At 42.3% G+C, this 26912-nt stretch overlaps 1 protein-coding gene across 3 annotated transcripts; it reads right to left on the bottom strand.

Annotated features, from left to right (window-relative positions):
- Positions 1–594: 594 nt before the first annotated feature.
- Positions 595–25671, bottom strand: wdhd1 (WD repeat and HMG-box DNA binding protein 1). Of its 3 annotated transcripts, none has more exons than XM_027160003.2 (26): positions 25533–25671; positions 24674–24761; positions 24281–24392; positions 23979–24130; positions 23130–23241; positions 22705–22755; positions 21812–21904; positions 19830–19922; positions 19333–19442; positions 18075–18228; positions 17718–17904; positions 17412–17593; positions 16754–16938; positions 16405–16646; positions 15681–15818; positions 15434–15590; positions 13475–13589; positions 10580–10711; positions 10241–10458; positions 10002–10141; positions 3973–4029; positions 3750–3781; positions 3488–3637; positions 3176–3312; positions 2948–3083; positions 595–908 (listed from the first exon to the last, which is right to left on the bottom strand). In XM_027160003.2, exons 2-26 carry the CDS (start codon positions 24748–24750, stop codon positions 726–728), a joined length of 3345 nt encoding a protein of 1114 aa, XP_027015804.2. In that variant the 5' UTR covers positions 24751–24761; positions 25533–25671; the 3' UTR covers positions 595–725. The 3 variants fall into 3 exon arrangements, with proteins under 3 accessions (XP_027015804.2, XP_027015805.2, XP_047677821.1); XM_027160004.2 differs by having other exon boundaries at positions 19333–19439; XM_047821865.1 differs by lacking the exon at positions 25533–25671 and adding an exon at positions 25467–25488.
- Between the last annotated feature and the right edge of the window lie 1241 nt (positions 25672–26912).

Here is a 26912-nt window from a genome sequence, read left to right as displayed (position 1 = left end):
CGCCTACGTAAGGAGCGATGACAGATTTGGGAGTAGACCACGTGAGACAGTAATAACGTGCGAGAGCAATGTGGCTTTGGTGCCTTTCTTATTGATGCTCAGAATATTAATATATTTCACCAGATAAACTTTAGAAATGTGTCTTTCAGTTTAAAATAATTTCCACAAATCACAGCATTCATATTTAATTTGTATTATATATAAATTATATTTATAACAAATCCACTATTAGCACGTTGGCCATTGTTTATTTATTTATTTATTTCTAGGGTTTTCAACTATGTATTTAAAATTTATACTCACTGATTAGTCCATTAACACGTGCACATTCGTGCAATTATCCAATCAGATCGAAGCGGTTTTTACGCATAAAATCGTGCAGTTACAGATCAAGAGCTTCGTTTAATGTGGACACCAAACTGGGCTCTGACTCGAAGCCTAAACACAGATAATCTGATGGGTTTTTACAGAATAGTGCAAATGAACTGTGAGTAAATGAGTATATCGGCCATCACGCTATAGGGCGAACTACGGTGCACGACAAATTTACGTATTCCACCAAAAATGAGTTAAATAACGACTACGAACACATTATAAAAGTCAACATTTTATTTATCTCCGGTTTCATATACCGTAGTAGTTAAACAGTTCACAGAAATATGTACAAACAAGACAAAAAAAAATAGAAATGCTTAATACGAATACAAACACTGCTACAGGGAGAATTAATTTTTGTTGAAGGCAAAAGCAGAGAGTTTAGCCGAAGTGTCTGAAGGTTTTTTCTTCTTTGCGCTGTTTTCGTCTGTGTCCACCTGCCCGTCGGCTTCGTTATTCCCCTCATCGTCTCGCTTTCTTTTCTTGAGGTCTGCACCCTCTCCTGTTGAGCCTTTCGCCTTCTCTGTCCATTTCTATAAAAGATAGATCAGGTGTGACTTTTGCATCCGGTGACCGAATAGCACATTATCAATCAGACTGTTCACTCAATCAAACACTTCAGCCTAAATAGAGTTTGAGGTCATTTGGAATTAAATTTCTATTAAAAAAAGGCTTGGAGTCGTTCAGAAAAAAAAAAAAACTTTAAATATTAGAATAATTGTGAAGAAAACAGTTAATGATACCATTTAACTATGGATCAATAACCGTATTTTGAAGGCGCTGTTACGCTAAAATCATCGTCAGTGTCGTCGTTTTTGTTATATCGAGTGCCATTACTTTTGTTCTAATGCATCACCTAGTCTTTTTCTTGTCTTTTTTATGACTGATTTTGGACTGGGTTAGGGTATATAAAATTGCTAATCAAACAAGGTTCGCGTTAGTGAGTCGACTTGGCGGATCTTTTTTCCTTGCTGCAAACAATTACTCACTCACTCATTCATTTACTACCGCTTATCCGAACTACCTCGGGTCACGGGGAGCCTGTGCCTATCTCAGGCGTCATCGGACATCAAGGTTGGATACACCCTGGACGGAGTGCCAACCCATCACAGGGCACACACACACTCACACACTACGGACAATTTTCCAGAGATGCCAATCAACCTACCATGCATGTCTTTGGACCCGGGGAGGAAACCGAAGTACCCGGAGGAAACCCCCGAGGCATGGGGAGAACATGCAAACTCCACACACACGTGCTTGCAAACAATTAAATAAAATAAATTAATAAACAAATAAATTCCTTCGTTTGCTACTCGATAACAACGTAATTAAATGCGAACTAGCTAAAGAAAATGATTGCCGGAACATTCTGTTAGTTAGTAAGTAAGCAATGCTGCTGCATTGACACACACACACCCCTTCTTTACCTGTCTTTCCGTCCTCTTGAACTTTGACCCCATTCAGGTCACCACCATGCTTTTGTCAAGGCACAATGTATTATCGAGAAAAGTGTTTGTGGTTTTTAAACACAAAACAAATATATTTGTTGTCTATATATTGGCGTAAAGTGTGGCTACGGTGTCGAAGCCTCGTACAAGATGTTGAGGTAATGAATTATCGGCACACACCTGAGTCACGCGTGCACAGACCCAGGACTCTAATGGCTATCGACAGAGCAGGTCCGGATGCATTCGTTTCCTGAATGAAAAGCGGAGTCCATTACAGACCCAGCGATGAGTCACATACACACGGGTCGTTTATGAGAGCCAAAGCCTGCTGCACACGTTCGCCCTTTTATCACTCGTTCTGTTCATTCAGCCTCTACGAGCCCAGCACCTCCTTCTCCTCCTCGGCACTACATTAACATAAGATCAATGGGTGTGTGCAATAAACCCCCCAGGTTTCCAGAGCGACCGAGCTCCCTCTCATCACGTATCACTGAGGTTTGTTTCGAGGGTGTTTGTCCCTGAGCGGTGAGCGGAGTAGTCCATTAAGTGCAGGGTCACGAACTGAGTACAAGTACAGCAGAGGAGGAAAAATAAAAATTAAGGTTATCTTTACTTCAGAATGTAGTCGATTAGATAAGAGATATAATGTGGTGCGTCTTCCAAGGTAAAGATCAGCCTTGAAGATTTGTGTTTATACAAAAGCTTCCCAGAGACAGAATCCAGTTTAACAGTGTTACAGGTTAAATGCATTCTGAATGCCGCCAGCCGTCTCAGGCAGGTAGAAATGTCTGATATGAAAACGTGACATTTTACTGAAGAGCGAGGATTGTGGATGTCACGGCAGGAAGAAGTAAAAATAAATAAATTGTACCTGAGCAATTTCACCATCTGGACTGTTTATGTCATCATGATATCTAGATACTTTTATACTCCTGCTAAATGAGCTGTGCTCTCGGGTGGGCGGGACATACGCTCCCTTCCCTGTCAATCAGAGTAAGAGATGTCCAATTGTGGACGTATGTCAACCGGCCTGTGTGGAACGAGGACGGACAACGCGCTGCTCCACCCTGTGACGTAGAGCACCAGTGCCTGCGAATGTAAATCAGCAGGTCGGTTCTTACCAGCCTCTCGTCCCCTGACAGCGTGCGAAAGCGGCTCATGGCCTCTTTAATGATGTCCATCTCCTCCAGGTCCGGGTTGTTGGCGAGGATGTTTTTCCTGTTCTCCTCGAGCCACAACTGGAAACCAGTCTTTGGTCTGAGAGTAAAAAATGAATAAAAATAAAAAGTCAATATTTAACGAGATGGATACAATACAGTATAACTGACTAGACATGATCCTGCTCCCACCTGGTGTTCTCCACGTTGTCTCCAGGTGCTGCTGCAGGTTTCTCAGGTTTCTCTGCCCTCGGTTTCTCCGTCTCTTTCTCCTCCGGCTTCTTAGAAGCTCCTTTAGACGTGCTCATCTGCAGCAGTGTAGCCTGAGCCTGAAATACGCACAGAACATGGCTTTATTAGGGTTTTGTGCCAATAAAAATCATATCTAACAGGCCAAAAGTGAGGCTTATAAAAGTTGACAAGCGCAAGAGGCTGCAGGGTTTTGGAACATACAGTGTGTGTGTGTGTGTGTGTACACACACACACACACACACACACAGGTACCTTGGAGCGTGGTCTCGGTGCCAGAGGCTTTATCACTGGAGCTTTAGTGGATGCCATGTGTTTCCTGTTGGATGCCGTCATGGTGTCTAGAACGTTAGTAGCTCTGGGTTGTGGTGACGGAGATCCTGACGGCTTTCCTGATCCACTGACCTGCTCAAAACAGCACATTACGTCTGACTGGAGAGTTGAAGATAAATCTTAAAAACATTTAATAAAATAAACAAATGTAAATAATAAAAAAAAAACTCCATGTTGGTCTCACCTTAAAGGGGTTTACACGACCGTCTTTACTGACTGCGAGAGGGGGAAAAAGAAAAAAAGAAAAAGACAAAAGATTTACAACAAAATAAACATGTTGCATTCTAAATGAGAAAAACGAGAGAAGGGAATGAGCCGAAGCTTCCAATTTGTCGGGTAATATCGAAGAGTTCCAAACATTTACGCAAGTGTCAATCGTTCTCGTAAAGCAAAGGCCATCTTCTCACCTGGTCTGATGGGAGGTTTTTCAGGTGATTTCGCGCCTTTACTGAACGGATTCACACCTGCGATAACAAAATAGGCAAGGCAAGTTTATTTGTATAGCACATTTCATACACAGAGGTCATTCAAAGTGCTTTACATAGAAATTAGAAAATTTATAAGAGAGAGAGAGAAAAAAATATATGAAAAAATAAGAAACACAATAAAATCATAATAAAAACAAAGAACAATTAAAGAAAATAAATGTGATTTTAATAAAAAACAGTTTCAAATATGTTAAAAGGAATAAAACAGGAGTAAAAGTGATTTGGATAAAAAGTGCAGTCAGTGTGAAGCAGCACAGCGCTCATTCAGTAAATGCAGAGTTAAACAGATGTGTTTTTAATCTTGATTTAAAAGCGTCTACTGTTGAAGCACATCTGATCTCTTCTGGAAGCTGATTCCAGCTATAGGTGGCATAATAACTAAATGCTGACGCACCTTGTTTTGAGTGAACCCTTGGTATCTCTAACTGACTGATCTGAGTAGTCTGCTTGGTTTATATTCAATTAGCATATCTGTAATGTATTTCGGTCCTAAGTCATGAAGTGATTTATAAACCAGTAACAATACTTTAAAATCTATTCTAAATGTAACTGGAAGCCAGTGTAAGGACCTGAGGACTGGAGTGATGTGCTCAGATTTTTTGATTCTGGTCAGAATTCTGGCTGCAGCGTTCTGTATGAGCTGCAGCTGTCTAATGGTCTTCCAGGAAGGAGTCCATTGCAATAATTCATCCTGCTGGTGATGAAAGCATGAACAAGTTTCTCCAAGTCCTGTCTTGAGACAAAACATCTAATTCTGGCTATATTTCTGAGATGGTAGTAAGCGGATTTGCTTTTCGCTTTCACATGACTACTGAAATTAAGGTCAGACTCTAAAATTACACCAAGATTTCTTACTTTATTTTGTGTCTTTAGACCCCCTAGAGTCAAGGCGTGTGTTAACCTTGAGAGTTTCATCTTTATTTCCGAATACAATGACTTCTGTTTTGTCTTTGTTTAACTGGAGGACGTTTTGACTGTTAATTTCATCAATGCACTTACATAGTGAGTCAATGTAGTGCTGTAGTCATTAGGGGACAGGGCTAAGTATATCTGGGTGTCATCTGCATAGCTGTGGTAAGCAATTTGGTTCTTTTTCATTATTTGACCAATTGGGAGCATATACAAATTAAAGAGAAGCGGTGCAAGAATTGAGCCCTGTGGGACTCCACATGTCATGGATGTCCACTCAGATTTATGGTTACCTATGTTCACATAGTAACCTCTCCCTTTTAGGTATGACCATCCCAGAAAGCCCTACCCAGTTTACCAGTCTATGTAAGAGTATGGTGTGATCTACCGTGTCAAAGGCAGCACTAAGATCTAGTAGCACCGGCACTGGTATTTTACCTGAATCAGAGTTTAAACGAATATCATTTATTATCTTTAGGAGCACTGTCTCTGTGCTGTGATGCTGGCGGAAACCAGGTAGCCATTTAAGAATTTGTTCAGCTGATTGAAAACAACCTTTTCAATGATCTTGCCTATAAAAGGAAGATTTGAGATTGGCCTGTAGTTGCTAAGTATGGTTTTGTCTAGGTTACCGTTTTTTAGGAGAGGCTTAACAACCGCCATTTTTAGGGACTCTGGAAAAGTGCCTGTGAGCAGAGAGGTATTTACTATTTTTAAGAGGTCAGTTTCTAAGCAGTTAAGATCCTTTTTGATAAAGGATTTAGGGAGGGTGTCAAGGCTGCAAGTTGATGCTTTAAGATGTTGTACTGTTTCTTCCAGGGTTTTTATATGTCAATTTTGTCAAATTCTGAGAAAGAGACACATTTTTGAGGTTGTTGTAGTGAGGTCTGACTGACCACATTACAATATGAGGCCGTATTGATTGCCATTCTGATATTACTGATTTTCTCAGAGAAAAAGGTTGCAAACTCATTGCATTTGTTGTCAGACAGCCTTTCACTAGGAACTTGATTTGGGGGGGTTTGCACAAAAAGAGTGCGAGTGTTGTTTATGTTGTTGTTTATAATGTTTGAGAAGAAGCTCTGTCTAGCTACATTGTGCCTAGTTCTACATTGAAAGCACGAAGACTGTCCTTACAGATGCTATGATATACTTCAAGTTTTGTTTACCGCCATACGTTCAGCTTTTCTGCATGTTCTTTTCATGCTCTGTACCGCTGTTGTGTTTCTCCAATGCCCCTTTTCCACCGGAAAGAAACGAGTGCTGGTTCAGAGCTAGCGCTGGTGCTGTTTCAAAGTTGGTTCCTCTGGCGACCCTTCTAAGAACCGGTTTGCCTTTCCACTGGCTAGAGAGCCATCATAGAGCCGAGTGTGACGTCACTGTATGTGTCCCAGCAACCTTAGCACAGCAGCGGCAAACACAAACACAACAACAATGGCGGATGTTGCTTTACTGTTAATGCTCATGGCTTTGTGAACCTACATTAACACCCAACGCGGCGAATCCAACGTGCAGCTTCGTGTAATCTGTATAAACGGAGGTTATAAAGTATAAAGTAACTATTTTATCACCAACACAGAAAAAAGTTAGCCTTAGCATGTAGCTACCTACTATCATGTGTGCTGATAATGTATCATATTGCGGTAAAGTAAAAGTGTATTAAACATTAGTATACTTAAGGTACATTATCAAATGCGCTAACTGTAGCCCCGCCCACAGTCCCTAATGCAAGCGGTTCTTGAGTCTAGACCAGCAACGTTTTGGTGCTACTTAAGAACCACTTTTCCTGGTTTGAAGCCAGTGCTTTGGCAGTCGAAACAGAAAGAACTGGTTCTAAATTAGGCTCTGGCTCCGAACCAGCACTCAAACTGCCTCGGTGGAAAGGGGGCACAAGGTGCTTTACGTCTGCCAGTGATCATCCTGACCTTTACTGGAGCTATACCATCAATAGCATCTTTAACTTTTAAGTTAAAATTTTCAAGGAGAACATCAACAGAGTCTGCCGACATGTTTGGCAACATTGATATAGCATTCATAAATACCTCACTGGTGTTTTCATTTATGAACCTTTTTTTTTTGACATAGACAGATCTAGCACCAGTGGCAAGACAGATCAATAAATCAAAGTAAACACAGAAATGGTCAGATAGCGCTTCATCCTTGATAACAGCGGGTGGAATGTTTAGACCCTTGCTAATGAGCAGATCAAGAGTGTGTCCCCTATTGTGTGTAGGACCTTGCACGTGCTGGGTCAGATCAAAAGTGTTTAGAACATTGAACAGTATCGTTTTCTGCATTGTCTATATGAATGTTGAAATCTCCAGCACTAACAAAATAATCAAATTCAGAGGAGATTGTTGATAAAAGTTCTGTAAATTCATCAACAAAAGTTGGGGTGTATTTGGGAGGCCTATAAATAATTGTAAACAGAATGCGTGGTGTACCTTTTAGAGCAATACACAAATATTCAAAAGACTGGTAATCGCCAAGTAACACTTGCTTGCATTGAAAGGCATCTTTGAATAAAGCAGCTATTCCTCCACCTCTTCTAACAGCTCTACAGACACTTATAAAAGTAAAGTTGGGTGGCGCGGATTCATTGAGGACTGTAGCGCTGCAGCTGTCATCTAACCAGGTTTCATTTAGAACCATGAAGTCCAGGTTGTTAGTGGTAGTGTTAGTGGTTAGTGGTATAAGATCATTAACTAAAAATGATTTGTTCTTTAATGAACGGATATTCAGAAGTGCTAATTTAACAGTAACTGGTTTTGGCCCTGTATCCATCTCAGAATGACGTCTAATAGGCAGTAGATTATATAGAGCTGTCGTGCGGCTGGAGAGGGCCTTCGTCTTTCTATCACATATCAGGACAGAGATAGGGAAAGCTAAAGGGACATTGGGCTCCCGCTTGTTCTGAAAACATTTCTGATTGTTACTGCTGTCATAGCGGGGACCCAACACATATCAGTTACCAGTGCTGTTTGCAGATGAGGGCTGGTGTGATCCCTGCCGTTGAGGCAGAGGTCACAGTGCCATCTCAGATGGAGGGGGAGGGCAGGTTGGGCCCGGAGGCTTTGGTGGTTGTGGAGCCCGCCATTTCTTGGTTGGTATTTGGGGGCTCGCAGCAATAGAGTGGGAAAGCTTAGTTCCAGCAGATACCAGTTTCTCCATTTTCTCTGAAAAGCACAGAAGTGGTGATGTTGAAGAGAAGGAGAGAGAGTGCGACGACATCAGCTGTGATTCTGGTGTTCCTGGAGGCTTGGGAGTGAGATCTTATTTTTCCTGGTTGTTATCCACAGAAACATCCTTGGGTGTTGATTCACCATCCAGCTGTAGTGAGGTCTGTGGGCAGGGCTCAGCCTGAGCTGTGTCTGTGAACAGTAGTTGTTGTGGCTGCGGAGTTTTATCCTTGTCAACTGAATGTCCCTCCAGGTGTTGGTGTGAAATCCTGTGGTCATTTAGGCCGTTCAGGAGTGGACTGGCACACTCAGCTGATGAATGATGAAGGAAGAAAAAGATATTGTCTTTAAGCAACCTAACACCTAGTTTGTTTGGCTGGATAACATCAGTGTTAAAAAGTTGCCTTTGACTCCAGAAGATATTAAAATTGTCAATGTAACTCAGTCCTCTCATGGTGCAGGTTTTTTTGTAGCCATGAATTCAAACTTAGTAGCAAGGTCCACTGATGAATGATAGAACTTTCAGTCTTGCAAGTGTTTCAAAAAGTCCATTGAAATCCCTCTTGAGGAGCTCAGACCGCTCTTTCCAAATATCCTTCTTTCCCACATGTATGACAATCCGACTGACAGACTTGTGTTTCATCAGAATGTTGCAAAGTTCCTTGTTAACATCAGAAACCATTGCCCGAGGAAAACAGTATGTACGGGTAGCTTTGCTTACAATGTTCCTGATAATAGAGTCACCCACTATCAGCGTGCTTGGCTCGACTGCTGTCTGAGTGGAGCGCCGCTGCCTGTATGATATCGAGCGTCTGTTAGCTCTGTTAGCTACTGACTGATGTGATCTGTGTCCATTTACATTTGGGGATTCTTCGCCCAAACTCACTAGGGCTTCAAATCTATTTTCAAGCCGCACAGTGGGTGGTGGAATACCAATATTAGCTACTCGAGTTGTACCCATATCTGGGGTAGATGATGCTAATGCAGCACCCTTGGGTCTCACACCCTGTTTATGCCATCGGTTTGTGTCCTCAATTACTTCAAGTTTCTCTGAGCTCACAATGACCTGTTTAGTAGCATTAGATTCACAGGACTCACCAGCTTTACGTTGAGAGGGACCACGATGAAGCTCTGCTGTATGTTCTGGCAGGGTTTCGAGAACTGCAATCTTTTGTAGACGTCTGTGGCAGTTTGAGCAGCAGGTGGATTGAGAGCCAAAAGAAGGCATTTTCTCTTTTGTTTGAGTGTGGGCAGCTGTGTTGTTCTGATTTAGGATTGTAAACTGCCGGCAATAGCAGACTGGTAGACCGCTATGACTCTAATGACTCTATGACTAATTCCTCAAGTTGTTGAATATTCCAAATATGAATATAGTTCCAGGAATTTGTAGTTTTTGTGCGAGTGCCCAATTGTTTAGTTTGAGCACTGTGCTGAACTGCTGGTAGTTAAATCAAATGATAAAAGTGAAAAAGCAAAAGCGCAAAGCACAGAGCGCAAGTAAAAGCGTCCGAACAGTAGCGAAGCAGGAAGCAGAAGTACAAATAGAACAAAGTGTCATCCATAATCAATCATTTTCTTTCTCGGGCACTCCGTCAACAGTAAAAGAGCTAAAACTCGTCGTTCCTGAGCCGTTCGCTCCGAGGAAGGTGTAGCGGCTTTCATGAAGCAAACCGTCAGAAAATATGAAAGACAAAGCAGACGAGAAAAACTTACCTGTGAGCTGAAAAGACCAAGACAAAGATTAAAGGGTAAAAGAAACCGTTCAGTGAAGTAACGTAGACACTGCAGCACACATCAGCACATCTAACACATTACAAGGTGCAATAACTTTAGTCCTACTTGAATGGCTAGAACTCTTACGTGACTTCTTGCTTTCTGGTTCTTCCTCTGCCTCCATCGGTGCTTCCTGAGCATCTTCGTCTTCCTGCTCGTCTTCATCGTAGTCTTCCTGTGCGGCTCTTCCGCTCGAGCGCCTGGCGACTCGACTTGATAGATTCGACCTGTGAACAGTCAAGTTTCAGTGTAAAGAATCATCATGCAAGTGTGAAATACAACAAAGAATAAATTAAAAAAAATAAAAAACTCGATTCACAGAGTACCGTGCATTTTGTGGCTGGCTGTGATAGGCTGCTTCCTCCTCTGGCTCCTCTTCCTCCTGTACTTGACTGGCCTTCTCCAGAGCGAGCTCACTGAGCCTCTGAGCAAGAAGCATGCGTCTGGAACGTGAAGCGTAGCGGATGGCGAGCGAAACGACGCTCTGCGTCATCATCCCGGCCAACTCCACACAGCGGAACTCGCGCTCCAGCTTACAAGACAGCTGACGTGCGACACGATGCAAACAGGAAGTGAACAGCTTGATATATATTCATCTTTCATGGAACATAAATTGAGCAGCAGCAGCAGCAGCATTAACGTAAGTGATAACAGAAACAGCTTACTGCGAACATCTTCATCAGCAGCTCCTGCTGCTCCTTCTCCTTCTCCCTCTGACTCGCCTCGTCCGTCTCGTAGCCGCTGGACGACAGGTAGCCGAAGTGATTATGGAAGAGCACCGAGCGCCAATACTGCTCCTGTAGACACGTTAGCAAAAAAAAAACACATCACAGTGAGCAGCTGCATCACTGTCTGGTTTGGGAACTGTACGATCTCGGATCGCAAAACCCTGCAGCGGATAGTGAGGACAGCGGAGAACATCATTGGGGTCTCTCTTCCCTCGATCATGGACACTTACACCACACGCTGCATCCGCAAAGCCAACAGCATTGTCGATGACCCCACACACCCCTCACACACACACACACTCTTCACCCTCCTGTCGTCTGGAAAAAGGTACCGAAGCATTCGGGCCCTCACGACCAGACTGCGTAACAGTTTCTTCCCACAAGCCATCAGACTTCTCAATAACTGAACTGGACTATACTGAGCACAACATACACACACATCATCTGTATGGACTGCACAGACCCTCACAAAACACACACACTGTTTTGCACATACTGTCCGACATTTCTGCTGTTTTTGCACATATTGTACAATATCTCAGCCATTATGCACATACTATACAATATTTCAGTCATTTGCTGTTTTTTTGCACAACTCTATATATTATCCAAAAGGACCTACTGCTAAGAAACTGTGTTCATTCTAATGTTACTGCACGAAATATTGTTTGAACATTCAGTATTTACACCGGTCGGTCGGCGCTGTTTCTGATACTGTTTATTGTATTGCATTTTTTGTACTGTCTTGTAACTTTATGTCTGCACTGTCTTTTGTCCTGCACTGTCTAGTTTGTCTTGTCCTGCACTGTTTGCAACAGGTTGCACAGTTGCACTTTATGTGGCTAAAACAACTTACATGGCCTTAGTCCTGTCTTTGTTTTATGTAGCACCTTGATCCTGGAGAAACGTTGTCTCATTTCACCGTGTACCGCAACAGCTACAGTGCCTTGCGAAAGTATTCGGCCCCCTTGAACTTTGTGACCTTTTGCCACATTTCAGGCTTCAAACGTAATGATATGAAACTGTAATTTTTTATGAATAATCAACAAGTGAAGTGCAAACTTTAACAAATCAAAAACTGAAAAATTGGGCGTGCAAAATTATTCGGCCCCTTTACTTTCAGTGCAGCAATCTCTCTCCAGAAGTTCAGTGAGGATCTCTGAATGATTCAATGTTGACCTAAATGACTAATGATGATAAATAGAATCCACTTGTGTGTAATCAAGTCTCCGTATAAATGCACCTGCACTGTGATAGTTTCAGAGGTCTGTTTAAAGCGCAGAGAGCATCATGAAGAACAAGGAACACACCAGGCAGGTCCGAGATACTGTTGTGGAGAAGTCTAAAGCCGGATTTGGATACAAAAAGATTTCCCAAGCTTTAAACATCCCAAGGAGCACTGTGCAAGCGATAATATTGAAATGGAAGGAGTATCAGACCACTGCAAATCTACCAAGACCTGGCCGTCCCTCTAAACTTTCAGCTCATGCAAGGAGAAGACTGATCAGAGATGTAGCCAAGAGGCCCATGATCACTCCGGATGAACTGCAGAGATCTACAGCTGAGGTGGGAGACTCTGTCCATAGGACAACAATCAGTCGTATACTGCACAAATCTGGCCTTTATGGAAGAGTGGCAAGAAGAAAGACATTTCTTAAAGATATCCATAAAAAGTGAAGTTTGCCACAAGCCACCTGGGAGACACACCAATCATGTGCTCTGGTCAGATGAAACCAAAATTGAACTTTTTGGCAACAATGCAAAACGTTATGTTTGGCGTAAAAGCAACACAGCTCATCACCCTGAACACACAATCCCCACTGTCAAACATGGTGGTGGCAGCATCGTGGTTTGGGCCTGCTTTTCTTCAGCAGGGACAGGGAAGATGGTTAAAATTGATGGGAAGATGGATGGAGCCAAATACAGGACCATTCTGGAAGAAAACCTGATGGAGTCTGCAAAAGACCCGAGACTGGGACGGAGATTTGTTTTCAAACAAGACAATGATCAAAAACATAAAGAAAAATCTACAATGGAATGGTTCAAAAATAAACATATCCAGGTGTTAGAATGGCCAAGTCAAAGTCCAGACCTAAACCCAATCGAGAATCTGTGGAAAGAACTGAAAACTGCTGTTCACAAACGCTCTCCATCCAACCTCACTGAGCTCGAGCTGTTCTGCAAGGAGGAATGGGCAAAAATTTCAGTCTCTCGATGTGCAAAACTGATAGAGACGTACCCCAAGCGACTTACAGCTGTAATCGCAGCAAAAGGTGGCGCTACAAAGTATTAACTTAAGTTGGCCGAATAATTTTGCACGCCCAATTTTTCAGTTTTTGATTTGTTAAAAAAGTTTGAAACATCCAATAAATTTCGTTCCACTTCATGATTATGTCCCACTTGTTGTTGATTCTTCACAAAAAATTACAGTTTCATATCATTATGTTTGAAGCCTGAAATGTGGCAAAAGGTCACAAAGTTCAAGGGGGCCGAATACTTTCGCAAGGCACTGTATATGGTTGAAATGACAATAAAAGCTTCTTGACTTGACTTGTTTACATTATCTGTAATACTGGACACTTGAAAAAGGAAAAAAGGGTTTGAAACATTTTGGATCCTTAATCGTGGATCTCTGCAATACAACAGAAGTAAATTGTTCACAGATTCCCTGCTGATTTTCTGAGGACCAGAGAGTCAGTGTGTCAATCAGTACCTGCCTATCTGCCCACACCGGCCTGACAGGTGTTACAGGAAACATCTTTCAGCTACAATTATAAGGCTGATCATTGAAAACAAAAATTCCCAAAAGTACACACACACACACACACACACCTCCATCTGGCCCTTCTCTGTGCTGGTCTGGCAGAAGGGCAGATTGAAGGGCAGGATGGCCACAGCGGGACGAGGAAGAGTCGGCGGGAAAACGGATCCTTTACAGGGAATGCACCTGTACAGAGAGAGAGAGAGAGAGAGAGAGAGAGAGAGAGAGATCTAAACTTTCACCTTATTTTTAAACTTCTCCCAGATACCTTGTATAAATTTCCAGGTTGAGAAATGAGTTGCAACAGAAGCTGCATAGACAACTGTGATATTGATTCCATAAACAACTACAGACTAAAGTTAAGACTAAACCACTAAAGACACTTTAGAAAACACGATGGTTGATTATTCAATTATATAATGTCTTGTACTTCTTTTGATGACGGGAAGCTCTAACAGTTCTGTTATGCCTGGTTAGGGCTGGGCGATATGGCTGAAAACTGTATCACGATATCAGTGTTTCATATCGGTCGATATCGATAATTATTATTATTATTATTTTTTTATGACCCAGTTAAAATAAGGACCAGGAGAAAAATATATTACATTTACACATTTTTATTTGAAACTTAACCTCCCTCTGATCATAATCATAATCCCCTCAGTTATTGACAGAAATGTCAACAACCAGGAAAACTCAAATAATTAAAATGTAAACATAAGTCTAAAGTCACAATGAACACTTAACAATTATCTCTTAACATTTAAGGTGCAAAATGAAAGAAAATGTAAGAAATGCTTAATAAAGTATAATAAAATAGTGCAAAGTGTTAAATATAAACAGAGAAACCTGGGAATTTAGTGCAAGTTTAGTGTGAGGACGTTCACTTGCTGTTCACCTTCTGGTGAATAAAGTGTGTAAAATATGTGCTGTGTTTTGTAAACAGAAATAAAACTGAGGTAGACTGAGATACATCTGTAACATCTTTTCCTCTTTTATTTACAATGTCCTCGCTCGCTGTGGCGCTCTTTTTCTGCTTATCAGTCGCCGGTTACTGAAGAGAAATCCAGCAGACCAGTAATAGACAACGAAATGGCGCAAGCAAACTTGATACTGTTACATGATTGGCTGTTAGCGTGTCACTCCCTACATTGCTAGGTTACCAGAGAGTGAGTGCCTTTGTTAATGCAACCAAACTCGCAACCTGTTTTCTTCCGACAAAGAATAAAAACATTGAACGTTTTATTAAACACATTTTTTATTGATATCACGTGTCTATCGCAATACATATTGTTATCGTTTTATCGCCCAGCCCTACACCTGGGGGACCATTGGAAATTTGTAAGCACCGGACATAGTGACAAATTTTTACAAACTCGCCCAAATTTTTTGGACCAAACAGTCATGGAGGAACGGATTAAATGTCTAGGAAACCAAATATGCAAATGATGCCAGTTAAAGAACTTTTATGTAAGCATTTATTCAGAACATCCAGGTTAAGTTTGCGACAAGAATTCCTACAGAAGCGTATAATAAAACCCCACAATCAAGCCAGCGTGAAAAATGTCCTATAAACTGCTTGTAATTGGTGTGAGTGTAAGCTCAAGTCACGAGAGAGATTAATTGAGATTAGTGAAGGATTTGAGCTCCTGTGGAATTTCGAGCTGGATTGTCACACGGTCACGTTTAACTGAAAGTCACATGACCAAAGCAATGCATGTCCACAGAGGAGAAAGTTCTAGATTTGGAGTATTTTCAATGAATTTATTCACACTTTCATCGAAGTCCCAACCTGAACAAGATTTTCTTAGATGACGATCAAATATACTCTGAAAACCCACCTTTCCGTCATGAAGCTGTAATGTTCCTCTTAACCATGTTAAAATAACATAAAGCAGGCGTGTATTCTGAAGGCGTAGCACGGCCTGGAACCAAAGTCCCTCATTATAATTACCAGAGCAAACTGGTTTCTGGCCTTCACATTAAAACAACACGACAGTGAAATATATTCGGAGCTATTAGAGCCTCACCTGAGCTGCTGGGGGTTCTCGTGGATGCCGACCACCCAGTAATGATCCGACCTGTTCTTGCAGCTCTCTCTGGTGTTACACACAGGAGTCCACGTGTTTCCCAGAGAGCGGTTCAGCATGCGCACCACGCCCTCAGAGTCCACAGCGCACGGCGTTCCTGCACACGGGGTCGTAAAGCTAATATAATCAGATCACTTCTTTGTTGTGTTTGTAAATCCAGTTCTGTTATCCACTCATCACGTCTCACCTTCGGCACTGAAGCCCATCCAAGTTAGGTGGGACTTGCGGGAAAGGGGAAGAGGTTCACCGTGGATGACCTGCTTTCTTTTGTGGCCGAGCTGCAGAAGCTGCACCCCGAGAGCCTGATCTCCGTCAAACCCCGTCCCTAACACAAACACACGTTGGGTCTGGGTCATGAGACATGCCACTGTAACACACACACACACAAACTCTCACACAAACTCTCACACACACTCACTCACACACTCTCACTCACACACACTCACTCACACACACTCACTCACACACACTCACTCACACACACTCACTCACACACACTCACTCACACACACTCACTCACACACACTCACTCACACACACTCACTCACACACACTCACTCACACACACTCACTCACACACACTCACTCACACACACTCACTCACACACACTCACTCACACACACTCACTCACACACACTCACTCACACACACTCACTCACACACACTCACTCACACACACTCACTCAAACTCACAAACACTCACAAACACTCACTCACAAACACTCACTCAAACTCACAAACACTCACTCACAAACACTCACTCACAAACACTCACTCACAAACACTCACTCACAAACACTCACTCACAAACACTCACTCACAAACACTCACTCACAAACACTCACTCACAAACACTCACTCACAAACACTCACTCACAAACACACAAACACTCACACACAGCATTCATACCTCTGTGATAGACTATAAGAAGTTGCTCCCCGTGTCCCGCCATGCACACTACAGGACCCGGCAGGCTGAACACTTCTCTCTGAACACCGCCGATGGAGAAAAGGCGTACCAGCATGACACTGGTAGCCGCCGCCAACCAGCCTTGTCCCAGACACAGCGCCATCACGTCCTCGCCTTTTGGCAGGTCCACTATCCACTCCTTATTCGTGTCCCATGAAGAGAAGTGCAGGCACTGCAACTTGCTGGGAAAAACACAGCAGAATTTAACACAGGGTCTTGTATAACTGTCGGTAAATAAAAACAGCGTAATAACAGTGTAGCATGCAGTTAAATTAAACCCTGAGGATACCTAGCTAGTTCCTCTGTGCCTTCACAGGCGAGCAGAACGGCCTCCTGGGATAGATCGGCTATGCTGTGCTCCAGCGTGTTGGTGAGGTGCATGGCGTGATGGACAGCAGAGTCGTGGAACTCCACGTCGATGGCATTATCCTGTTCATCGTTGTAGCTGCGCACGATACCCACTGAGTTCCAAACCTGAGGGCACACATACACAAATACACACACACACACACACACACACAAACAAACACGTGATAAAATGGTTATTATAATTTATTCTGAGGGAGAAAAAGGAAAAAAAAGAAAACTATTCATTGCACACAATTTTAAATTGAACTTTTATCTCGTACTGATACGACTCAAATGAAATATTTACATAAAATTCTTATCGACTGTCTTTCTGGATCTACATATTAATAAACCTGATTTAAACTAACATTTAAATAAGAAATTTATTCTTAAATATTGCAAATATTAACTATTATAGAGTATCTAATTTTATCAGGTAATTAAGTTGATTAAATAGTATTTACAGTAAACATTGTGTATTTGGTACAACAAAATTAGTAAATTTCTTACTATTAAAAAAAAGAGACACTAAATATCCACAAAAGAAAAGAAGCAGTTGCTATGGTAACCATCCTACCCTTAACTAGCCCCGATCTCACCATGAAACGGTGCATGAGGTGCGCCGGAGTGGATCCGGGCTGGAAGGCTCTCTGTGGCGCAGTGGGCATCGGACCCTCGTAAAGCGGGCGTGGCACTGCTGCAGAAGGGGGCGCCACTGCGGGGGAAACGCCGCTCTCTCCGTCATCCTCGGCTAAATGATCCACCTTCACCGAGCCGGTGTCTGTGTAGGAACGGTGGGTTTTGAATGACATAATTCACTCTGGATAATAAATAGATTACGATAAACGAAATACGAACGCCTCTGTTGATTTTCGTGATTATTGACATGATTCTGTATGATGCACCTCGAGAGTTCTCGTCATCATCCAGGATGTTCCCTCTGTTACGCGGTTTGCGAGAGGCAGGAAGGAGCTCGTCGTCGTCGTCGTCTTCCTCTTCACCTGCCGGCACACTCCGACATTCGTCTAGCAGGTCGCCGCCGTCGTCCTCATCAAACAGGTCGTCATAACCGTTCTGCTCTTTATACTCTCCCTTTACACACAAACACACACACTAAATATACATCTACAATAATTTCCTGTTTAATATAAATTTGTAACAAAAAGTATTTCATTTATTCACGGTTATTTAGAGCGAACTTTCTACTTTGACTTTTTTTTTTATTAAAGAACGATCCGTCACTGAAAGTCAGAGACACTGACCGTGGCGCTCTTGGTGGTAGTGGAGGATGAGGATGAAGATGCACACACTCCGTCCAACAGGCCCAGGCAGCCCTGGGTGTCCGTGTAAGCGATCTGTCCTCCGGCGGGATGCCAGGCCATGCCACACACCGTGTAGCCTTTCTCATGCTTCTGCCTGAGAACGAAGGGAAGAAACATTTAAAGTTTCTGATGCCGGCGAATTCCGTCATCACCGTTTCACTAATATGGCGTACAAAAGAGACTTTTTTTCCTTCCTATTTTAGAACAACCTCATATCCAAAAGCACAGTAGTGCATATTTAGTGCTTTTGTGAAATCCCACAACCCTTGCATGCTAAATAGTACCCATAATGCACCCAAATACCCATAATGCACCCATAAGCTCTGAGATTTCATGGATATTATGAGATCTTTGTAATTTTTTTTTTTTTTTGGTTTTTACAGAATATTAATTGTGGTTCAGTTTAAGCAATCACATTTGATTATGTTGATTCGATTCAGAGTCGAATTGCTTTCTCACTTTAAACAAACACTTCAGATGTGAGCTGGAAGCCGTGTAAAACATGTGGATGTGTTGTCTCAGTGGTTAAGGTGTTGGACTACTGATCAGAAGGTCATGAGTTCAAATCCCAGGGCCACCAAGCTTTCACTCCTGGCCCCCTGAGCAAGGCCCTTAGCCCTCAATTGCTCAGCTGTATTCATTCATTCATTTTCTACCGCATATCTGAACTTCTCGGGTCACGGGGAGCCTGTGCCTATCTCAGGCGTCATAGGGCATCAAGGCAGGATACACCCTGGACGGAGTGCCAACCCATCGCAGGGCACACACACACTCTCATTCACTCAAGCAATCACACACTAGACAATTTTCCAGAGATGCCAATCAACCTACCATGCATGTCTTTGGACCGGGGAGGAAACCGGTGTACCCGGAGGAAACCCCCGAGGCACAGGGAGAACATGCAAACTCCACACACACAAGGTGGAGGCAGGAATCGACCTGCATGTAGCACCTTATTTCATATTAAAAATCTGTATAAACATTCTGTATTTCCTCCCTACAGCTGGACGAGTTGCAAACTCCACACACACAAGGCGGAGGCGGGAATCGAACCCCCAACGCTGGAGGTGTGAGGCAAACGTGCTAACCACTAAGCCACCGTGCCCCCCTGCTCAGCTGTATAAATGAGATAAATGTAGTCTCTCTGGATGAGAGCATCTGCTAAATGCCGTAGATGTAAATGTAAAACTCCGAGCACCTTTCGATGCACAGCTTAGCGTCGACGTCCCAGACGGAGAGAGATCCCCCTACTGTTCCTGCTGCCAGAAACTTCCCACACGGTGACCAAACCACCACGTTTACGACCTGCTGATTCAGAGCAGAGGAAAAACCTGAACAATGGACTTCACATGGCACAAAATATGAGGTTTGAGATGTTTCCATTTGCCGAACATTTGGAACCGCTTCACACTTTTGCTTTAAAAGATATTATATAAAGGAATAACATTAAAAGATGGAACTAACAGCATTAAATATAACCCTAAATGGACAAAAAGTACAGTGGGACATTTTATAATGTCTGTGAGTCAATTCCAAAAAACACCAAGCCATTTGTTCTTAAAATAAATGGAACCCTTTTGACCAACGTACACATTTATTGTTTTTTCCCCCCTCAGCTGAATTTTGGGGTATTTTCAGAGCAAAAGTATAAGACACGCCTCCTGTCAGCTGAGTTCAGGAGTAAACTGTACTGACCTGAGTGAGGAGATCATCAGAAAGAGTGCCAACATGAGTCCAGGTGTCTCTCTCATACAGCTGGACTGTGTTATCCACTGGAACTGCAAGCAGCTACAGACAGACAGACAGACAGACAGAGAGACAGGGACACAGACACACACACACACACAGACAGACAGAGAGGCAGGCACACAGACACACACATACACAGACAGACAGAGAGGCAGGCACACAGACAGACACACACAGAGGCAGGCACACAGAGGCAGGCACACACACACACACACACACACACACACACAGAGGCAGACAGACACACACACACACACACAGAGGCAGACAGACACACACACACACACACAGAGGCAGACAGACACACACACACACAGAGGCAGACAGACACACACACACACACAGAGTCAGACAGACACAGACAGACACAAACAGAGACAGACAGACACAGACAGACACAAACAGAGACAGACAGACAGACACAAACAGAGACAGACAGACAGACACAAACAGAGACAGACAGACAGACACAGAGACAGACAGACAGACAGACACACACAGAGACAGACAGACAGACAGACACACACAGAGACAGACAGACAGACAGACACACACAGAGACAGACAGACAGACAGACACACACAGAGACAGACAGACAGACAGACACACACAGAGACAGACAGACAGACAGACACACACAGAGACAGACAGACAGACACACACACAGAGACAGACAGACAGACACACACACAGAGACAGACAGACAGACACACACACAGAGACAGACAGACAGACACACACACAGAGACAGACAGACAGACACACACACAGAGACAGACAGACAGACACACACACAGAGACAGACAGACAGACAGACACACAGAGACAGACAGACAGACACACACACAGAGACAGACAGACAGACACACACAGAGACAGACAGACACACACACACACAGAGACAGACAGACACACACACACAGAGACAGACAGACAGACACACACACACAGAGACAGACAGACAGACACACACACAGAGACAGACAGACAGACAGACAGACACACAGAGACAGACAGACAGACAGACAGACAGACAGACACAGACAGACACACACACACAGACAGACACAGACAGACACAGACAGACAGACACAGACAGACAGACAGACACAGACAGACAGACAGACAGACAGACACAGACGCAGACAGACACAGACGCAGACAGACACAGACGCAGACAGACACAGAGGCAGACACACACAGAGGCAGACACACACAGAGGCAGACACACACAGAGGCAGACACACACAGAGGCAGACACACACAGAGGCAGACACACACAGAGGCAGACACACACAGAGGCAGACACACACAGACAGACACACACAGACAGACACACACAGACAGACACACACAGACAGACACACACAGAGGCAGACACACACAGAGGCAGACACACACACAGGCAGACACACACACAGGCAGACACACACACAGGCAGACACACACACAGGCAGACACACACACAGGCAGACACACACACAGGCAGACACACACACAGGCAGACACACACACAGGCAGACACACACACAGGCAGACACACACACAGGCAGACACACACAGAGGCAGACACACACACAGACAGACACACACACAGACAGACACACACAGACAGACACACACAGACAGACACACACAGACAGACACACACAGACAGACACACACAGACAGACACACACAGACAGACACACACAGACAGACACACACAGACAGACACACACAGACAGACACACACAGAGACACAGACAGAGACACAAACAGAAAGACACACACACTTCATTTAAAAACTTTTCTAATTTAAACAGCTAATTTAAAAAATAAACAAAAAAAACGTCCCATATTTTCAGAAATCTCTCCTTCCACATGCTTCCTTCTAATCACTAAACAAAACAGCTCGACTTAAACGGCACGTATAATTGAGCTCGTACCTTCCCAGATCCTTGCCATGCGAGTCTGCATAGAGATTTAGCGTTGCTCACGTCACTCGACTTCTGCAGCACCTTCCAGTTTGCCACTTGAGTCTTGAGACAAAAACAACAAATTAAAAACCACAGGGCAGAAAGCAGAACCGTCTGCTCATTTCTATAGGCGACGGTTCGGCTTAAAGATGAACAGTATAGTTACACCTACTTATAACACTCCTAAGACTTACACTATACATGACAAACAACATTATCAGGTTATGGAGCCATCAGATTTCCCCCATTCTCATAGGGCCTTTTTACACCTGGTCACTTCGTGTGTTTTCTCTGATCCGATAGCTATCTGATTTGTTAAAACTGTTCCATTTACATCAGGCCACATAAATGCGTCTCGGCGAATCCGATATCGATCTGATCTTTCTACTCCCGCCCAAAATGCAGATATATTTTACCTCATTTCCGGGGTAATTGAAACGGACCACGCTTTGGTGTGTGCGGTTTTCAGGACGCAATCAAAAAGAAGACGAAAAAAATCGTTACGACGGTTATGCTACAAAAAACAGCATTTATTGTTTGCTGCATTGTATTTTAAGACCCAACGAGACACCTGGGTGAAAGATCACCTGCGAGTGACGTTCTTCCGTTTGGGAGGAGTATAGCGCTGACGTACGTGGCTTGAACAACCACTTTCATTTACACCTGTCCAGTTTCATCTGAAATGTGTCCCAGACCTCCTCCTGAAGAGGTTTGGACCATCAGATTTATATCTGTCTCGAAAACATTTCGGAGGGCATTTAGACCTGGTCTTTTTACCATCGGATAGCTATCGGATCACAGAAAACGCATGAAGTGACCAGGTGTAAAAACCCCCATAATCATGTAAAAATTAAAACACTTACCTGCTCCTCTACAGACCAGACTGCCACCGAGCCGTCACAACTGGAGGAAGCCTTCAGAGGATTAAATCAGTGTTAGCCGATTCTTTAGACCCTCAGATTAATAATAATAATAATAATAATAATAATAATAATAAATAAAAAGAGTCACAATCCCAAAATGTTAATCCCATCAAAATATTCTTGAACAACTTGGGGAAAGACTTCAGAATTTCTCTGTCTGAAAAGATTTATATCACTATCATGTCTCTGTAGTTAGCTGTTGGATCGATGGTCCATCCAGTCACCAAGACCCTTAATCCTAATCTCTTCAGTTCACTTCATCTTAGTCGTGCGTCAGTTACGATACAATAGTTAAAGAGCGAACAAAAAAGCACCAAACAAAAAAAAAGGCTCTAATGAGCAGTGAAAATGTCTGTTCTACTTACAACATACTCATCACTGGGGTCAAAGGCCACGCTGATAACGGGCGCGTCGTGACCGCGCAGAGTCTTCTGCTGACTGCTGTCCGTCACCTCGATCACCTTTATCAGGAAGTCACTGAGACACAGACAGAGACAGATGGTACGGATCTTAAAAAAAAATTAGATGGGGAATGAAGGCAAAACTCATTTCCTAACGCAAATAACCTGTTCAAGGATCAGCTGATGGCTCACGGCTGATCGATATTCACAACAAATCAAGTGCAGGAAAATAGCTGGATCGATGGGAATGAAATGGAGTGCAATGTTTCCCATTAAAAAACAAAATCTATACGTCCAGTCAGTCAGTCATGAAATGAGAGCATGAATACTGTGAACTGATAATATAATGTTGTCGTCTTCTCTATACTGAGACACACTAATGCAGTGATAAAGCAATGTACGACTTGGCCACTAGAGGGCAGTCAAGAGCTAAAACTGCACATATAATAAAAATAAAAATTTTCTGGTAATTAAGATTTAGATCTCGGTAATAAATTAGAAAATAAAACTACCAAAAAATAGATGCTGAAGTTATCAAATTAATTTTAAACCCGTTCCAAATTAGTGCAAAATAATAGGGACACCTGGTGCTGAAATCAAGGCAAATCGATTTATAAATTTTACTCAATCTCCAAATTTATTTGCTGCCAAATTACACGCATTTTAGTCAAACATAGTAAGAATGATTTGAGTTAGAGTTGAATGTAAATAAAGTTGTCTTTGGAAGCCACAAGATGATTGAGTAAGTGCTAAAATCAATCATTTCAGAACATAAAAATAAATAAATAAAAATAACAACAGCACCATAAATACCTGGAGGCAGCGGCGACTCTTGTGCCACTGGAGTTAAAGGTGACGTGATTTGCGTTGGTGGTGAAACGGGTGAGTATTCCATCGGGATCTCCGTCGGGAAACGTGTGGATCTGAACGGTGTTGTTGGAAACGGCTGTGACTAATTTCCCGCCCTGCAAGAGAAGAGAAATCATTCTGGATTGCTGTGTTACACATCAATAAGGGTGCCAATACTTTATGTCCTCGCTTATATATCAACGTTGTTGGTTAGTGGACCATTATTTATTTACATACAGATGAGAAACAACAAATGGATGACTTACTCTCAGCGCTACGGAGTAGGCCTTCTCACCCACGTTTATGGATTTAGGATCGTCGTCGTCTAGACTTTCCCACACACGTACGTCTCCATCGCTTCCACACGTAACAATGCACCTGCAAATACAATGATTTCAAAACTTAAGTCTGGATTATAAAATAAATGACACAGACAGACTGGGAACATAATATAATAATAGACACAGTGACAAATAAAGGAAACGTCTGAAGGAGGAACCAAACACAACAGAACTGTTAATAGTCAAAAAAAATACACCGAATGGTACAAAGAAGCGAGAAGCGACGCTGGGACTGATTTTCTCCTAACACACACTGTAGATTCATAAAGCTTAGCAGAGACACAACAGCGAAAGTCTCTCATCTTCAGTGTAACTCACTTGCCACGCTCGTCAAAGCAGACGTCCGTCTGTCCTTCTGAGTGGCCGTAGCGAATGGGCTTTCTCTCGCAGGGCATCGCAGGTCCTCCTGTAATGACGCACCAAAAAAGTCTAATAAAGGTATACTATAATCTATATATAGCTATAATCTTACATAGCAGCTTGAAACATTTAAACAACACTGAATTTTTGCACAGCCAAAAAACATCTTTTTTTTATTAACTGAATCTCAAACGAATTGGCAGTGATATGAATGTAAACTCTGATATCTGTGGGTTAATTACAGATTATCACTGTAGCAAAATCTTACACACACACACTCACTCAAACACACACACACTCACTCTCACACAAACACACACACACACACACTCACACAAACACACACACACTCACACAAACACACACACTCACACAAACACACACATACTCACACAAACACACACACACTCACACAAACACACACACACTCACTCCCTCACTCACCCAAACACACACTCAAACACACACTCACACAAACACACACACTCACACACTCAAACACACACACACACTCACTCAAACACACACACAATATAAATGACAAACAGCTTAATGCACTGAGCTTGTAAAGTAAACTAATAATAACGATAAATAATCGAACAATTATGAGCTTAAATGTCGGTGATGTTAAATTTTATTCTTCTGTGATTCCAGAAAGAAATAAAAATAAACACTGAGGACACATTGCACAGGATTTAAGTGTAACTGCAGCACAAAACACACACAAATGAACAATGACTATATAATTAACCGTGTAAAATCACTGCACAGCAACATTATAGGATGTTTGTTATCATTGCTGTTGTTTTTCACTCACCTCGTTATTGGCGCCAATAAATGAAGTTTTCCAGTCTCCCGCGCGAAATGATGACGTAAACAAGAAGGCGTAGACTTCCGGGTTTCTCTCCTCTCTATTGGTCAACGCAGGCTGTTTGTTTTCACCGATTAAAAGCGTCAGCTGTGATCGCGATTTTGTTCCCACCCGGATGAATTAAATAAGTTTCAAATAATATGTAGCTTTATTTAGCTATTAATAATTTTTATTTGTAATTATTGTAAAAAGCGTAATTACGTACGATTTATTTTGTTTAAAATAACACACACCCACGAAGGTCACGCGGGGTCGTATGGACCAATCAGGTCTTTTCATCCGGGTATTAAAGCCGCTCCTACTCGTTATAAGGTACTTAACAGAGATCTACGTTTTTAACTATTGTACAAAAATCATTCTTAATAAAAATTTGTACAAGCAAAAATCTACTGATAATAATAATAATAATATAATAATAATAATAAACCGGAACACCAGAAGCCTAGTGTTTATGGGATATGTAGTTTTTTAGTAAGTCTATCTATCTATCTATCTATCTATCTATCTATCTATCTATCTATCTATCTATCTATCTATCTATCTGTCTGTCTGTCTGTCTGTCTGTCTGTCTGTCTATCTATCTGTCTGTCTATTTGTCTGTCTGTCTGTCTGTCTATCTATCTATCTATCTATCTATCTATCTATCTATCTATCTATCTATCTATATCTATCTATCTATCTGTCTGTCTATCTATCTATCCGTCTGTCTGTCTGTCTATCTATCCATCTATCTATCTATCTATCTATCTATCTATCTATCTATCTATCTATCTATCTATCTATCTATCTATGAAGCTCTAATAGCTATATTATCTTGAAAATGCTGTGAATGCACTAGGAGGCTATAAATCCAATAATGCAGGTCATCAGGTCATCTGACACCGAGCAGTTATTTCCATAGGGAACGACAGACAGTTTGCAGTTTTCTTTTTTCTTCTCCCAGGAGTAATTTGATAGGAAGTGCATGCAGGAAGCAGTTACAGACAATGGCCATGAAATTCAATAAGAAACCACAGGGATGCACAGAACGGAACGGCAAAAAAGAGACTCTCAAGGGGGGAGGGAAAAAATCAATTTTCTGATAGTGTACCAGACAGTAATAAATGTCTAAATGTGTGCAATCTATCATTAACACACAGCCCAAAAATCAGTGTCCCACTGATATTAGTAAGGTAAACAACATCGTGGACCACTAATTTATTACTAATAATGTATATACTGTGTAAGTTATTTTAAGCCCTCTGGAATATTTGGAATATTTGCCAAGTCACATTTTTAACAGGAAGTTGCATCATCTGAATTTCATGATGAAATGAACGAAAATAT

This window comes from Tachysurus fulvidraco, chromosome 12 (assembly GCF_022655615.1).
Source record: "Tachysurus fulvidraco isolate hzauxx_2018 chromosome 12, HZAU_PFXX_2.0, whole genome shotgun sequence".
NCBI classification, from domain to species: domain Eukaryota; kingdom Metazoa; phylum Chordata; class Actinopteri; order Siluriformes; family Bagridae; genus Tachysurus; species Tachysurus fulvidraco.
Note: the sequence above shows the minus strand (reverse complement) of the source record. Positions and strands in the feature narration are given on the sequence as shown.

Excerpts from the sequence above, each read along its gene's own strand:
- wdhd1 (XM_027160003.2), bottom strand. The coding sequence starts at position 24,750 with ATGCCCTGCGAGAGAAAGCCCATTCGCTACGGCCACTCAGAAGGACAG. Across the intron at positions 24,131-24,280 it reads CCTACTCCGTAGCGCTGAGA|GGCGGGAAATTAGTCACAGC; the intron begins GTAAGTCATCCA and ends CTTCTCTTGCAG. Across the intron at positions 18,229-19,332 it reads GCTAAGCTGTGCATCGAAAG|GCAGAAGCATGAGAAAGGCT; the intron begins GTGCTCGGAGTT and ends CTTCGTTCTCAG.